At 43.1% G+C, this 14,407-nt stretch overlaps 2 protein-coding genes across 2 annotated transcripts in view; one reads left to right on the top strand and one right to left on the bottom strand.

Annotated features, from left to right (window-relative positions):
- Window positions 1-10,406, top strand: part of nup188 (nucleoporin 188) — a 30,941-nt gene extending 20,535 nt beyond the window's left edge. Inside the window, exons 27-43 of the mRNA XM_034237054.1 lie at window positions 2,558-2,627; window positions 2,719-2,786; window positions 2,872-3,067; window positions 3,562-3,639; window positions 3,736-3,821; window positions 4,082-4,227; window positions 4,969-5,147; window positions 5,432-5,632; window positions 6,153-6,245; window positions 6,327-6,479; window positions 7,119-7,256; window positions 7,338-7,412; window positions 7,555-7,770; window positions 7,914-8,045; window positions 8,127-8,200; window positions 8,574-8,703; window positions 9,772-10,406. Of these exons, the coding sequence (XP_034092945.1) occupies window positions 2,558-2,627; window positions 2,719-2,786; window positions 2,872-3,067; window positions 3,562-3,639; window positions 3,736-3,821; window positions 4,082-4,227; window positions 4,969-5,147; window positions 5,432-5,632; window positions 6,153-6,245; window positions 6,327-6,479; window positions 7,119-7,256; window positions 7,338-7,412; window positions 7,555-7,770; window positions 7,914-8,045; window positions 8,127-8,200; window positions 8,574-8,703; window positions 9,772-9,951 (2,215 nt within the window). The 3' untranslated portion in view covers window positions 9,952-10,406. The remainder of the gene's footprint in view (window positions 1-2,557; window positions 2,628-2,718; window positions 2,787-2,871; window positions 3,068-3,561; window positions 3,640-3,735; window positions 3,822-4,081; window positions 4,228-4,968; window positions 5,148-5,431; window positions 5,633-6,152; window positions 6,246-6,326; window positions 6,480-7,118; window positions 7,257-7,337; window positions 7,413-7,554; window positions 7,771-7,913; window positions 8,046-8,126; window positions 8,201-8,573; window positions 8,704-9,771) is intronic.
- Window positions 10,407-10,409: 3 nt separating this feature from the next.
- Window positions 10,410-14,407, bottom strand: part of cdk5rap2 (CDK5 regulatory subunit associated protein 2) — a 49,223-nt gene continuing 45,225 nt past the window's right edge. The window contains 5 exon segments of the mRNA XM_034237055.1: window positions 10,410-10,837; window positions 13,116-13,170; window positions 13,282-13,328; window positions 13,636-13,774; window positions 13,869-14,003. Of these exon segments, the coding sequence (XP_034092946.1) occupies window positions 10,740-10,837; window positions 13,116-13,170; window positions 13,282-13,328; window positions 13,636-13,774; window positions 13,869-14,003 (474 nt within the window). The 3' untranslated portion in view covers window positions 10,410-10,739.

The raw sequence follows: 14,407 nt of genomic DNA, 5'->3' as shown, positions 1-14,407 counted from the left end.
GGATTAGTTTTGTATCATAAAGATAAAGCAACACTTTCTCAGAATAAAGCAAAACTATGAGTTTAAGAGAAAAAAAACGGAGTCAAGCAAAAATAAAATACATTTCAAAAATAAAACTATAAGTTGCAAACAAATCATTTGTGTAATCATGTAAACTATGAGTATTTTTTCTTTGTTTTAACATAGGTTTTTGTTTGCAGTTCTTGTTTCTTCTTTCTCAATGATCAGACTTTTGCTCTCACTGCAGCTCTCTCGTTTGCGCTCCCTCATTTTTTGTTTGAGATTTTGACACAAACATCCCAGGTGGGCGGGACTTTCAGGGGTGCGTCCCCATTGGCTACTCAGTTTTTGAGTGACAGCCCACTACACCACAGATCATACAGTGCAACTCATGCAGCAAACTCCGGAGTCCACTCGGCCACGTTAGTGTCGGTGTCTCCTGAGGAGTTGAACATATCAGACTTATCTTATGGATTGCTGTGCATTATACTTGTGTGGTGTAGTTTATACTTTATTCCAACTTTAAATATTGTAATACCTGAACACACTGCTGCTGTTAAATAATTTCCCAATTTGGGATTGATAAAGTGTATTTATTTTATAGATTAAAAAAACACATGTATTTTCAAGCTAAAGGTGATGCACAATATAAAGTGTATACTATTATTTTTTTTCAAAGACATTTCATTTCAAAAGCATCTATTGCTATGTTTAGGACAAACGATTAAAGACTGCTTTAATTTAACAAATTCTACAATATCAAAGTGGCAGATTTGCTTTATGAAACAGAGCAGACCTAGCATACCAACACAATTAGGAACATGCTCGCATCTCACTATGTTGGTCTGAAGAGCTGAAGCATTCATACCCAATGGATAAAACCGGTGTTGTCTCATTCTATATCCTGTGAGAAAATTATATACATTTAGCATTACAAACTCTACATACTATTCCTAGCCTGAGGAAGATCTGAATAATCAACAGATTTGAATGGAATCTCTAACATTTTCATGTAGAATAAAGACAAAAGAGTGATTATACAAATTACATTTATTGAAATTTGAACCAGAAGATGAAGTCTCAAAGAATGTTTTAAATAAAAGGACATAAAACAAAAAGGTGGATAATAATAAAATCTATTAAATGTATATGTAAAGACATTTGGTCAAATGAAATGACACTGAGCCAGTGATAACAGCAACGCCCAGCGTGGATGAAGCTGGTGCAGGTCTTTCTTCATGCCCCCCCTCCTAGGATCTAATGCTGTCCCCCCTATAGAGAGCAGGGACTTTCGTGGGAGAAAAAGGTTCCTATGTCTGATTGGCTGGGCGGATTGCAAACCACGCCCCGTCAAACTCCCAAAAAGTTTTGTGAAGCCGCCATTTTATTATCCTCGCATTAGTATTATTAGCATTAGCATTAGCCCAGCGCAGAAACGCAGAGAGACTAACTTATGGCAACACAAAATAAAACATGGGAGCGGTGGAGATGAGGAGGTGTCGGCGTTCTGGCGATTTACTCGGAAGGCTTCAGTAGAAGCTGCTGGGAGTCCCAGCAGATTCTACTGAAGCCAGTCCCCAACTCCGGGGACTTTGGGCGGCAGTATACGCCGTGAATTCAGTAAACCAAAAGCAGAAGAAGAAGAAGTGACGTCAGCGGCTTCATTTGCCTAATCCTCATACATCCATGAATCCTCCCCCAGGGACTTATTCCGGTGTGAACGCGATCTGTACTTAGTTCATGAGAACTAAAGAGTTCTCATGAACTAAGTTCTCATGAACCTTTGTGGGAAAAGTATTGCGGTGTGAATGCGCCTAATGGGGACGCACCCTTGAAAGTCCCGCCCACCTGGGAGGTTTGTGTCAGAATCTCAAACAAAAAGTGAAGGAGCGCAAACGGGCAGAGCTGCAGTGAGAGCAAAAGTCTGATCATTGAGAAAGAAGAAACAAGAACTGCAAACAAAAACCTATATTAAAACAAAGAAAAAAGACTTATAGTTTACATGATTACACAAATGATTTGTTTGCAACTTATAGTTTTATTTTTGAAATATATTTTATTTTTGCTTGACTCAGTTTTTTTTTCTTTTAAACTCATAGTTTTGCTTTATTCTGAGAAAGTGTTGCTTTATCTTTATGAAACAAATCCCATACTTTTCGTCCTGATATGTTTTGTTATATCAACTGTTATCCCAAAATGACTGCTGCAACTTACGACTCTTCATTTGTGAAAAAGCTGCCGATGACTTTTCTAGATTCATTGATCAAAATCAGTTGATTTGGTCTTAAAAATGTCCATCTCAGTTTATCCCAGGGGGGTCTTTTGAATGTATTTTTTGTCGGTCCAAAACCAAAAGGAATCAGTTTTATGATGTAAAACATAAGGAAATCTTCATATTCATAGGGCTAAAACTGTTACATTAAACACAACTAAACACAATATGTGATGTCAATGGATTGATCAACTAATCATCGCAGCTGTACCCAATATACAGCATTAAGGAAACCAGCAGGAATAATGGAGTTTAATTAATGTATATTGTGCTTTGCGAACACAGAGAGAGGTTTTGGGAACATTTGACAACGCCTCTCTTTGCAACCCTCACCCCTCCTTCAGATACCACCGAGGTATTTTGATCGTTTTTTTTACAATGATTAAATAACAATACTTTTATTAGTAAGATGGGAAATATGTCAACTCAAGAGTTTTATTCTACAGGCGTGTGTCCTGGAGACGTGTGCTTTTGTCATGAAGATCATCGGCCTGGAGATCTACTACGTTGTCAGGTAAATTCAGTCTTTCAATATTTCTCACTTTCAATAAGCTCCTGTCTCATATTTTCAATATGAATTGCCTCTGTGTGATTAACAGTGGGTCTCTGGAGCAGTCCCTGAAGGATGGGCTCCAGAAGTTTTCCAACGCTCGACGATACGAGTACTGGTCCCAGTATGTGAAGTCTCTGGTGTGCCACGTGGCAGAGATGGAGGAGGAGGGGGTCGGCTCCCTCACTGAGACCCAGATGCTGATCTCTGCCTGGAGGATGCTGCTGATTCTTTCCACCTCCCATGTATGTTACAGCAAACACAGTCTTTGTTGCAGGGTTTTCAGTGGGCTTCTTTCAATCATTCAAACAACATCTTGTCTAAAGTGAAATGTGTATAGTTGTTTTGAACAGCTGTACACAAAGTGGAAATCTGAACGTCATATTTTGGCATATTTTCATTCTCTTCTGGAAAACATTCATAGCTGTCTTTGCTGCTTTCATGACCATTTTGGAAGAAGGAAGTTACTGCTTATGCCCCGCAACAACAACAACAGTGTTTTTTACATCCCGGAATTTGTTGGGATTAAATCACATATTTAATGTAAAGCAAATAAGCGTATTTCCCCAAAACATTCAACTAGTTCTTATTTGCTTCTTTAGGTCAGACTGATACCAACCTAAATAGTTTCTTTTGGGATTGTCCTGCACCTTTCAATCGACTCGAGAATTAAGAATTTGTAATCAATCCGTTACGTGCAGATAAATCTAATGATTATTGGTATATTTTCTGTTCTCAGTCCGATGTGATGCAGCTGACGGAGGACTCGACCAAACTGAAGCTTTTCATGGACGTCCTGGACGGGACCAAAGCTGCTGTAAGTCCTCAAGGACACATGTCATATTTACCTGCAATATGTGTTTGTATCTCCTCTCCCTGTTCTTTGCTTTTCAACACTTCCTGTCTCTTCCAGCTGACCATCCCGATGTCTGTGCCTTGTCTTCGCCTCGGGTCCATGATGGCCACTCTGCTGCTCATCCTCCTCAAACAGTGGAGAAGGTGTGTTTTCCTGCATTGGACAGAGAGTTTGTTTTCTTTTGTTTTTTTTAAGTAAAGCAACCCTGGTATTGTACCATGTTTTTGTGTCTCTGACTTAGGAACACAATCTTTGAACATATTTTAGATTACACTAGAAATACCCTTTTTGTACTTTCAACACAGCAACCCTCCATTGTTGCCTCTGTCAGCCACTCAAACACTGAGATAGGGCCCTGACATATGCCCCCCCCCTTCCTCTTTAATAAGCTCTCTCTCCACAGTGTGGTTGCCACAGCTCCGGACATCCTGTCTCCGCTCTCCCTGATCCTGGAGAGCGTCCTGCAGGCCGACCACCACATGATGGAGAGAACCAAAGCCAAGATCTTCTCGGCGCTCATCTCTGTGCTGCAGATTCAGGGACTCAATGGTAAGAGCGCTGTCTTTTCTTCAGTCTGTTGGAATTGGAGGTCTTATATGGCGCGTTCACACCGGAGTTGTTTTCCCACAATAGTTCATCAGAACTCAGATATATTTGCGTTCACACCAAAAAGCCCCCTAAACTAAAATGACTTAATCAGTGTCTTTTTACCCCCTTTTCAGTCCCTGCTAGAGAGCAGGTACCTTCGTGGGAGAAAAAGGTTCCTGTGTCTGATTGGCTGGAAGGATTGCAAACCACGCCCCGTCAAACTCCCAAAAAGTTTTGTGAAGCCGCCATTTTATTATCCTCGCATTAGCATTATTAGCATTAGCCCCGCTCACCAACGGAGAGAGAATAACTTATGGCAACACAAAATAAAACATGGGAGCGGTGGAGATGAGGAGGTGTCGGCGTTCTGGCGATTTACTCGGAAGGCTGCTGGGACTCCCAGCAGCTTCTACTGAAGCCAGTCCCCAACTCCGGGGACTTCCGGCCGGGGACTTTGGCCCGGGACTTTGGGCGGCAGTATACGCCGTGAAGTGGTTTGAAGAAGAAGAAGTGACTTCAGCGGCTTAATTTGCCTAATCCTCCCCCAGGGACTTATTCCGGTGTGAACGCGATCTGTACTTAGTTCATGAGAACTAAAGAGTTCTCATGAACTAAGTTCTCATGAACCTTTGTGGGAAAAGAACTTGGTGTGAAAGCGGCTATAGTTTGTTCTTCTCAATGATTCATTTATTGGGGAACCAGGTGGGGATATTTCCCAGCTGCCCCAGCTGCTGCTGTGTGTGTGTGAGACTGTAAAAGACGAGGCGCTGGCGCTCATCGACAGCACCCGGCACATGAGCCAGGTGGGGGAGGGGGTGGAGGACGAGGACAGCATGGAGACGGACTCTTTCCGCAGCCCACAGAAGGACCAGAGAGACGGGGTGAGCTCATGGTGCACTCATCATTTTTGTAGATCATGTTTCACACTTCCTACCAATAGGTATAGATTTGATCATAGCTCCTCGTTGCTATATTTCTAAATCATTTATGTCTTGGTCAATCAATGTATTCATTATGCCTTCATACCATTGTTTGCAAACATCTGCTTTCATTACTGTGATAGAGTAGAAACCGTTGGGGAATGAAACTTCCTGCGTCTGATGATGAGATTATACAGCAGCAGCAGTGTGAACATGAGTCATTGTTTTTCCTCTCTTTGTATCAGGTGTGTGTGTTAGCGCTGCACCTAGCGAAGGAGCTGTGTCGCAGCGATGAAGACGGTGAGCACTGGGTCTCTGTGATGAGGAAGGTTCCCGTCCTCCCCTCTGTGCTCAGCGCTGTGGAGATCAGCCTGAGATCCAAACACAACCTGTACTTCAGCGAGGCAGCCCTTCACCTGTTGCTCACTCTGGCGCGCACTCCTCAGGTACACACACACACACACGCACACACGCACACACACACACACGCACGCACACACACGCACGCGCACGCACACACACGCACGCACGCACGCACAAACATACACACGCACACACACACACACGCACGCACGCGCACACACACACACACACACACACACACACACACACACACACACACACACACTTCTCTTGTGTCAGGGGAAAAGGATAAGGCTGGTGTTTGTCTCTAAATACTTCTGACCTGCATCAGCTGGTTCTGGCTCTCAGCTTCAAGTGCATTCGCTCTCTCGATACAAACGCCTCATAAGTATTTCTTCTCATATTTGAAAGCCTCAGAAATGTCCCATGACAGCAGGACACTGTAGTATTAAAAGTGTTTAACACTTATTGTATATTATGTCTGGGAGGTGAATAGAAAACAATCAAAGTAATGATGTAGTATTTCAAATCAATACTTATTAGTTTATGTAAACATATTTGTTAAAGATGTCAAATGTGAACGCTGCTCCATTCCTCCTGCAGGGGGCAGCAGCTGTGGCTGGAGCAGGGATCATCCAGACCATCTGCCTCCCCCTCCTCAGCGTCTACGAGGGCTCTTCAAACGGAGCATCACAGGTAATAGAAATGACATTATAGCATTGCTTTCAAATACTGACATAACATGAACTAATGAAATAACACTATATGTCTCTGCAGAGTTTCTCCAGGAAGTCGCAGGACTCGGCCTGCTGGCCGGGGGTCTACCGCCTCTGCATGTCCCTGATGGAGAGTCTGCTCAAGACGCTGCGCTACAACTTCATCAACGAAGCCCTGGACTTCGTAGGAGTTCATCAAGAGCGCATTCTACAGGTAGGACTGGATGGCTTATTGCATACATTGATTTATGCAATAATAAGGGAGGCTGTGGCTCAGTGGGTAGAGTGCTGGACTTTGAATCAGGGGATAGCAAGTTGGAGTCCCACTGCAGTCAGCATGTCGTTGTGTCCCTGAGACACTTCACCCCATATTGAGTATGTAAGTCGCTTTGGATGAAAGCGTCTAACAAGTGACGTGTGATGTCATGTCATGTATAAATAAAGAGAATAGTGGAAAAGGGCTCCTTCATTTCTAAATCCCGTATCTAAAAGTTCAATGAACTTATTAAACAAGTAGTTTAATTATAATTCCAATTTGAAAGGATATTATAAAAGACTAAAAGTAATCAGATTTGAACTGAAATGAATGATCATGTATTAACTTGTTAACAGGTCATTGATTTGAAAATCCTTTCATTTGACTTCATAACAATGACGACAACAAACTATATTTTTCTCTAAGCAATATGAAAACTTTATATCAAGGGAGCAGACTATAATAAACATTTGAAGACAGATAGGAAAAAACAGCTGCTATGCATTTCTGTAGGTGAAGTTAACTGTTCTGTTGTATGCTGTACATCTAGCTGCTGTTGTGTTCCTTGTTAATAACAGCATCCCCCCCCCCCCCCAGTGTCTGAACGCCGTGCGCACCGTGCAGAGCCTGGCCTGTCTGGACGAGGCCGATCACACGGTGGGCTTCCTGCTGCAGCTCTCCAGCTTCTGCAAGGAGTGGCAGTTCCATCTGCCCAAACTGCTGTGGGACGTTCAGGTTAGTCCACAGAGAACCTCCACATCAGCAGCGCATACAGCTCAGCCTCAGTATTCAGCGTCTCTCTGTCTCCCCCTGCAGGTGAACCTGTGCTATCTGTGCCAGACCTGCACCTACCTGCTGCACAGCAAGAAGATGCTCCACCACTACCTCCAGGTCAGAAACGCTGTGATAGAACACCCTGCAGCATCCTACCCTTATAACACTGTGCGATTGTTAGCTGCTATATCTTCCACCAATAATCAAGTACAATTGCTGTGTTTTATAAAGGCTTCATGTTTGCTTTGGTATGTTTCAGGCCAAAAATGGTGAAGCGCTGCCCCCTGGTCCCCTCCCCAGGACACAGCGGGCCCCCCAGACCCCGTCTAAAGAGGCGGCCGGTGGAGGAGAGAGAGAGGAGGCGGAGCAGAAGGCCCTGCTGGCGGTGCAGTGCAGTCTGCTGAAGATCCTCAGCAAAACGCTGGCCATTCTGCAGCACTTCACTCCAGACTGCTGCCAGATACTGCTGGACCAGGTCAGCCTGCTCGGCAGCTCTGATGTGTTGTTACATCCTGACAGCTAGCTTTGTGTTTTCACCAGCATTGCAAGAAACTGTGCCACATTTTGACATTTATGTTTCTGCGTTAAAGCCAATGAAATGTTCCTGTGTTCTGTCAGAGCATGGACCTGGCAGAGTATCGGACCCTGTTCGTGCTCAGCTTCACCACGCCAGCGTTCGACCCCGATGTGGCCCCTTCGTTTGGGACCCTGCTGGCCACCATCAACGTGGGCCTGAGCATGTTGGGAGAGGTAGATGTTTGCTGTATTCATGATCCCCTGCAGCCACACTGAAAGCTCCAGCAGATCTGACCGTTTGTGGTTTGTTCATAGATAGAGAAGAAGAAAGAGCCAGTTTCTCAGAGCATCGCCTCCCTGGCCTCATCTGAGGAGATCCAAGCTCTGAAGTGAGTAAATCAACCTTCTTCTACTTGAAAGTATTATTTGGAAAATACTTTTTGCTAGCAGTACGTTCAGCATTCAAAATGGAAGCTGGAGCTTTGGTCATGAACATTTTTTTAAAAGATAACAAAGTATAATATGCCATAGAAAGTCATTGTGTCATATGTCATAAAGTCATAGTATAGAATGTAGAAAATATCAGAACAAAAACTTCTTAGTATGCTTGAAATATTAGGGAAAAACCGTTATAGTATGTAATAAAAAATGGCTTCGAGTCAGTTTTTGAGAAAGCTTTATTTCCCCAAAAATCTAAATCTTCTAAAGTTCTATTTTATGAACATTAAACTTTTGCTTTCTATTGGACCTTTTTTTCTTCAGGTCGTTGCTGATGTTCACCATGGAGAACTGTTTCTACGTGCTGATCTCTCAGGCTGTGCGCTGCCTCAAAGACCCCTCCACCCCCCCCCGGGACAAACAGAGACTCAAACAGGAGCTCAGCTCGGAACTGGTGAGACATTCACTGACAATGATCTAAATCAGCGGCTTTCAAAGTGTGAGGCGCGCCTCCCCTGGGGGGCGCGCCTCCCCTGGGGGGCGCCAGAGAGCTTCAGGGGAGGCGCAGCGGGGGGAAAACAACGAGAAACAGTGAATCGAGCTAGTTAACTTCAGCTAACTTTATGCGAGCGGCAACATGGATCGATTTCTAGTGAAGTTACCTAAAGTGAGAGAGGAGACAGCGTCTGGCAGAAAACGTCACTTGCACACTTTTGGCTGTCTGTGGAGACCGAGTTCCCCCACCTCGCCAAAAAGGCTGTACAAGTGCTCATTCCCTTCACCTCCGTCCACCTGTGTGAGTGCGGCTTTTCCGCATTGACTTTGATCAAAAGCAAGTACCGGTCAAGGCTGCAGCCAGAGGATGCTCTGCGTTTATTCCTGTCTACATTGCATCCTGCATCATCCGCCTGTCAAAGACGCAGACTCATTGTTCCCACTAAAGGAGGCAGCGTTGACGTTCAGTGTGTTGCCGGGAGCATATAAGGATTTATCCAAGATGTTGAAAATGTTAAAAACATAAAGATTATTGTTTAATGTTTTAAGGAGGTGACGCTACTCAGCCAATCAAATGGGTCCAGTCAGCACGATAGATTCAAACACACACAGAGACGAGACAAACAGTCGGAGTCATTTCAAATGGCAGAAGGTAGACAGCGAAACTGAGCATTTAATGACATGTTCTCTTACTGGACCGCTTTGAAATGCAATTATAGCAACAATAACAATAATGATTGGGAGGGGGGGCGCGGCTGTTCTTATGTTCTCTGAGGGGAGGCTCACCTTCCCACACTTTGAAAACCCCTGCTCTAAATCATTTCATTAATAGAATCAAATAAAGTCATATTGTTTCTCTTTGTATGTTGTGATCCGAGTTTTCAGTTTAAGGTGTAAATATTGATTGAAATAATGAAATATAAATTAGATGAAGAAAAATGTGTTTTCTCTTTGATTCTCTTTGTATGTCAAATGAAACCAACTTTAACCTGAATATATTCTACTTCTCTCTTTTCTCCACTTCCAGAGCACTCTTCTTTCAAGTCTTTCCCGCCATTTCCGCAGGGGCTCTCCGTCGTCTCCAGCCAGTGGCATGCTCCCCTCCACCCAGAACAAGCCCCCCACCCCGGGCTCTAAAGCCAGCCACGAGGGCCAGGAGCCCTTCATCCAGCTGGTGCAGGCCTTCGTAAGACTCGTGCAGAGATAGACTCCCCTCCAGCAGTAGAATTACAAAACCTTTTTTCTGTACAGTTATTGCCGTAGTTCAACTAGCACAACTTTGACCTGCAGTGAGTGTGTTGTTGTAATATTTAATAAAGATTGGAGCCATAATTTCAACATTTCGTTTTGCCAAAATTACCGCCTGATTGTGAAAAATCCAACATGTATTATAACGAGGTGTTTCTACATCAGTCACTGACTGCCATTATCTTACCAAGGCCTAGTTTTATAGGTCACTCTATGACCAGACATGTTTCTTCAAAAGTGACACCTTTCATATCATCTCCTCGTGTTTGACGACTAATCGTAGAAGGAAAGCTTATTCTGTCAACTTTCTTTTTCTTATCCTCTACTTTTCTATCCATGAACACATTTTGAAGCAGCTACTAAGATTTGTATTTAAAAAACAAACATGCTAATAAAGGGACTTTTGTACCACAACTGTTTCATTCCATTATTTTCTTTACTTGCACATAATTCCTTGAACACACGTTTCAAACCATCCTATACACACTGGCCGATAGAAACAACAAGTCAGTAATAAAATACACTTTCATGTTCTATATGCATCATATAAAAGAAAACACATATTTAACTTGCAGGAATGACTATTTACAAAGTGGATTTCTCTTTTAAAAACATTTTACAACTTCAGTACCTAAAATAAATCTATAGGTCAATCCTGTGAAAGTACAAAAAGGCTTTGCTCGAGGAGATAAGGTGCCAGTTTGACAGCAGGGCAGAAAGGCAGGAAGCTGCGTCATAAGAGCAGGTTTAGTAGCTGCAGTGTACAGAGGCGTCACTACTGTGCTCCTCTGAGGACTCAGAGTGTGGGCCTGCAGCGCCCCCTACTGGCCATTCACTGGGACCTCCTGAAACAGAGGAGGAGAGTTGAATCAGAGCGAGATCAGGCAGGCACTAACAGTGGTTTGAAATATTTAGCCACAGACATGCAAGGTAGAAACAAAACGTGTTGCTCGCAACATCAACGAAACAAACATTTTAAAACTGCTTGCAGACACATGCATTTTCTCTGTTATTTTCAACATTATACTATTACTTTTGTTGACGTACTATAATGTATTTTCTGATGTTTTCGACATACTATAATATTATATATATTGTTTTCAAAGCCCTAAATGGGCTGGCTCCTGCCTATGTAGCCGAACTCCTCCATCGCTACACCCCAGGCAGAGCCTTAAGGTCGGCTGATCAGCTGCTGCTGATAGTGCCTAAGACCAGAATTAAAACCCGAGGGCATCGAGCTTTCGCAGCGGCTGGCCCTAGGCTCTGGAATACTTTGCCCCTCCATGTGAGGTCGGCCCAGACCCTGGGGGTTTTTAAATCAACACTTAAAACTCACTTTTTCTCTCTGGCTTTTGTTTATTCATTTATTTAGTTATTTATTCATTTAGTTCTTTATTTTAATATGTATAACATAACATAGGATTTCATCAAGTATTTTTAAAATAGTTTATACATTATTCGAATATAGGAATAGTAGATAGGATTACTTAAAATATAGTACCTTATATTTCATATTTTTTCCCTTTAGACCCTTGCGGTTTATTCTTAAAAACCCTTACCCTTACCCACCCCCCATTTTCCCTCTGCTGGTCTATGGCCTTGTAGAGGGTAACGGTCCCTCTGCTGGTCTATGGTCTTGTAGAAGGTAACGGTCCCTCTGCTGGTCTATGGCCTTGTAGAGGGTAACGGTCCCTCTGCTGGTCTATGGTCTTGTAGAAGGTAACGGTCCCTCTGCTGGTCTATGGCCTTGTAGAGGGTAACGGCCCCTCTGCTGGTCTATGGCCTTGTAGAGGGTAACGGGGTACAGAGTCGCTTAGATAAGCGGGGGAGTGCATCTGACGAAGAGATAGGTTGTTGTGCTCCCTATCTCTGTTTCTTATCCTATATCTAATAGAACTGCTCGGGTCTTGATAGATTGAGTGGGGAAGTTCATGAGATCTTTCTAGAGGGTTATCAAGAATAACTTTTATCCAATGACCTTTCCCCTCTCTGTCTGTGTCTGTGTATTCTCTTGTTCCGATTAACCCAGCCAAATGTTTTTTCTTGTTTTGTATCTATATCTACGCCGGGATCCGGAGTCGAGGCTGATCCTCTTGCTGTAGTCCTGTGTCTTGGATCCTCTATCCTGAGTTCTGGATTAAGTCGTGGACTTCGGGTCGTGGCTGAACCTGTCTCTGCAGTCCTGCCTTGGGTCTCGTCATGCTGCTTCCCTGATGGCTTCCACAGGATTGTAGCTGACATCCTCGTGGATTCATCTTCTTATTACAGACACATGCATTTCCTAACATTCGGTCTATATGCTGTAAAATGTATTATCTCTTGGATTTACACACGGCATCTATTGCACGTCTGTCCGTCCTGGGAGAGGGATCCCTCCTCTGTTGCTCTCCCTGAGGTTTCTCCCATGTTCCCCTTAAACTGTGGGGTTTCTCTGGAAGTTTTTCCTTGTACGATGTGAGGGTCTAAGGACAGAGGGTCTAAGGATAGAGGGTTTAAGGACAGCGGGTCTAAGGACAGAGGGTCTAAGGACAGAGGGTCTAAGGACAGAGGGTGTCGTTTTTCTCATACTGATATTCTGAACAATCTGTGCTGTTGTATTTGCTGTAAAGTGTCTCTACTGTCGGCTATTTTTATTTTATGTACAGCACTTTGGCTCCACCAAACATCGTTTATAAATGTGCTATATAAATAAAACTTGATTTACTATGACTTTTTTAAATATTTTTTTTTTCTTCGATTTTCGACTTTTTAAGACACACTGTAAAAGAATTAGTGAATTGTACTGTACTTTAATGACTTCTTTTACCCTGACCTTTTGAAAATACTGTGACATGACTCTTTTTTTAGGCATTTTTAGTTACATTTTTCTGACATGCTACACTGACTTTCAAGGATATTTTAATCGTATACTTTACTAGAGGTTCGCAAAGTACGTGGACCGGTAAATAAGAGAGCCAGCCCACGATTGAGGGTCTCACAAAAAAAGAACACATAACACAAATGAGGAAATCTGAGTAGCTTATTGTGAATTCATATGTTGGTGCTTGTTTCATGCAATAGATAATACCAACTAAAAAGGGTCTCATGCATCACTCTCAAAGCCTGCAGCTCAACCACACTGACCTCCGTCTGGCCCTCCAGACAGGCCTTTCAGCCCAATTAGGGAGCAGTAATTTGTCTATCATCATTTCAAGTAGAGAAGGGAAAGAAGAAGGATTCACTGGAGCAGAATGTACTACTGAGGACCAGAACATTAGTTTGACATGTAATAACTTGTTGCTAAACTCACCTCTAAATTTCCTCTGGCTTTCTTCAACACTCCGTGGGTTAGATACACTAGAGGGGGGAAATCATTCACATTAAAAACAAATACATAGCCTAGTTATTTTAAAACACGTAGAAAGAGCTTCAACGGATTATTATATCTTCATTATCAATTATTTTCAGATCATTTTTGTTATTTATAATTTAGTCAGCAAAAGTTAGAGAAAATTGTCAAAAGGAAATTGTAAAGAACAAAGGGATATTCAGATATATAAAAGAAAGAAGCAGTAGCAGATCCTCACAATCAGACAGCTGCTGACTTGGTACACAGCAGAGGAACTGTCTAAGTCAAAGCAGATCATCTTAAAGGTAATCTCACGCTGATCGATGATGACTCGCTCCATCCCCTCTTTGAGCTGGTTGGTTGTTCGGAGGCGCTTCACCGCTCCGCTCAGCATCCTCTCCTGCTGGGACAGCCTGCTCTTCAGCCTGGATATCTCGCTCTTCAGAAGCTCATCCTGACACCAAGGATTAAAAGATTAGGGTTGTCGTTGCGTAGATGATTCCTAAGTGACTTGATTAGAGGCAGTTTATGTGTGTGTGGACATCTACCTGCTGGTTGTTGCCCCCGCCCCCTGCTGGCAGAGAGACCCTCCACACCAGTTTGAGCATCCGTCCCGCCTCCTCCATCACATGCAGCATGGTGTTCACGCTGCCCGAGAAACTCTCCAGATGCTGCTGTTCGACCTGTGGAGGAGGACACAACATGGCATTTAGGAGTATGACTCTTAATGTATCATTTGTGCAAGCTGCAAGGATACAGTATTAACATTTGTCTCAAAACAAAAAGTTGTAATTTACTATGACTATTCTTTACTCATTCTTTGAGCATATGACAAATTAAAGTAGTATGTATGACGCGGGCACCTGGTCATCTGCAGGGTGCGTTCTAAAAATAGCTAAATCAATAAATAACTCTCGTCTTATATGAATAATAATATTTGTTTTTAAATACCAGGGGTCTCCTCTCCTCCGTGAGAGAAGCTGCCGCGGGGGGGCATGCTGCAGGATTTCCGTGAAGTTTTCAGGATGGTAAATGAAATGCAACATTCAGAGTGCATTTACGACTTCTGATCACTTTGCTGGGAGAA

Source organism: Gymnodraco acuticeps, unplaced genomic scaffold, assembly GCF_902827175.1.
Source record: "Gymnodraco acuticeps unplaced genomic scaffold, fGymAcu1.1, whole genome shotgun sequence".
Classification (NCBI taxonomy): domain Eukaryota; kingdom Metazoa; phylum Chordata; class Actinopteri; order Perciformes; family Bathydraconidae; genus Gymnodraco; species Gymnodraco acuticeps.
Note: the sequence above shows the minus strand (reverse complement) of the source record. Positions and strands in the feature narration are given on the sequence as shown.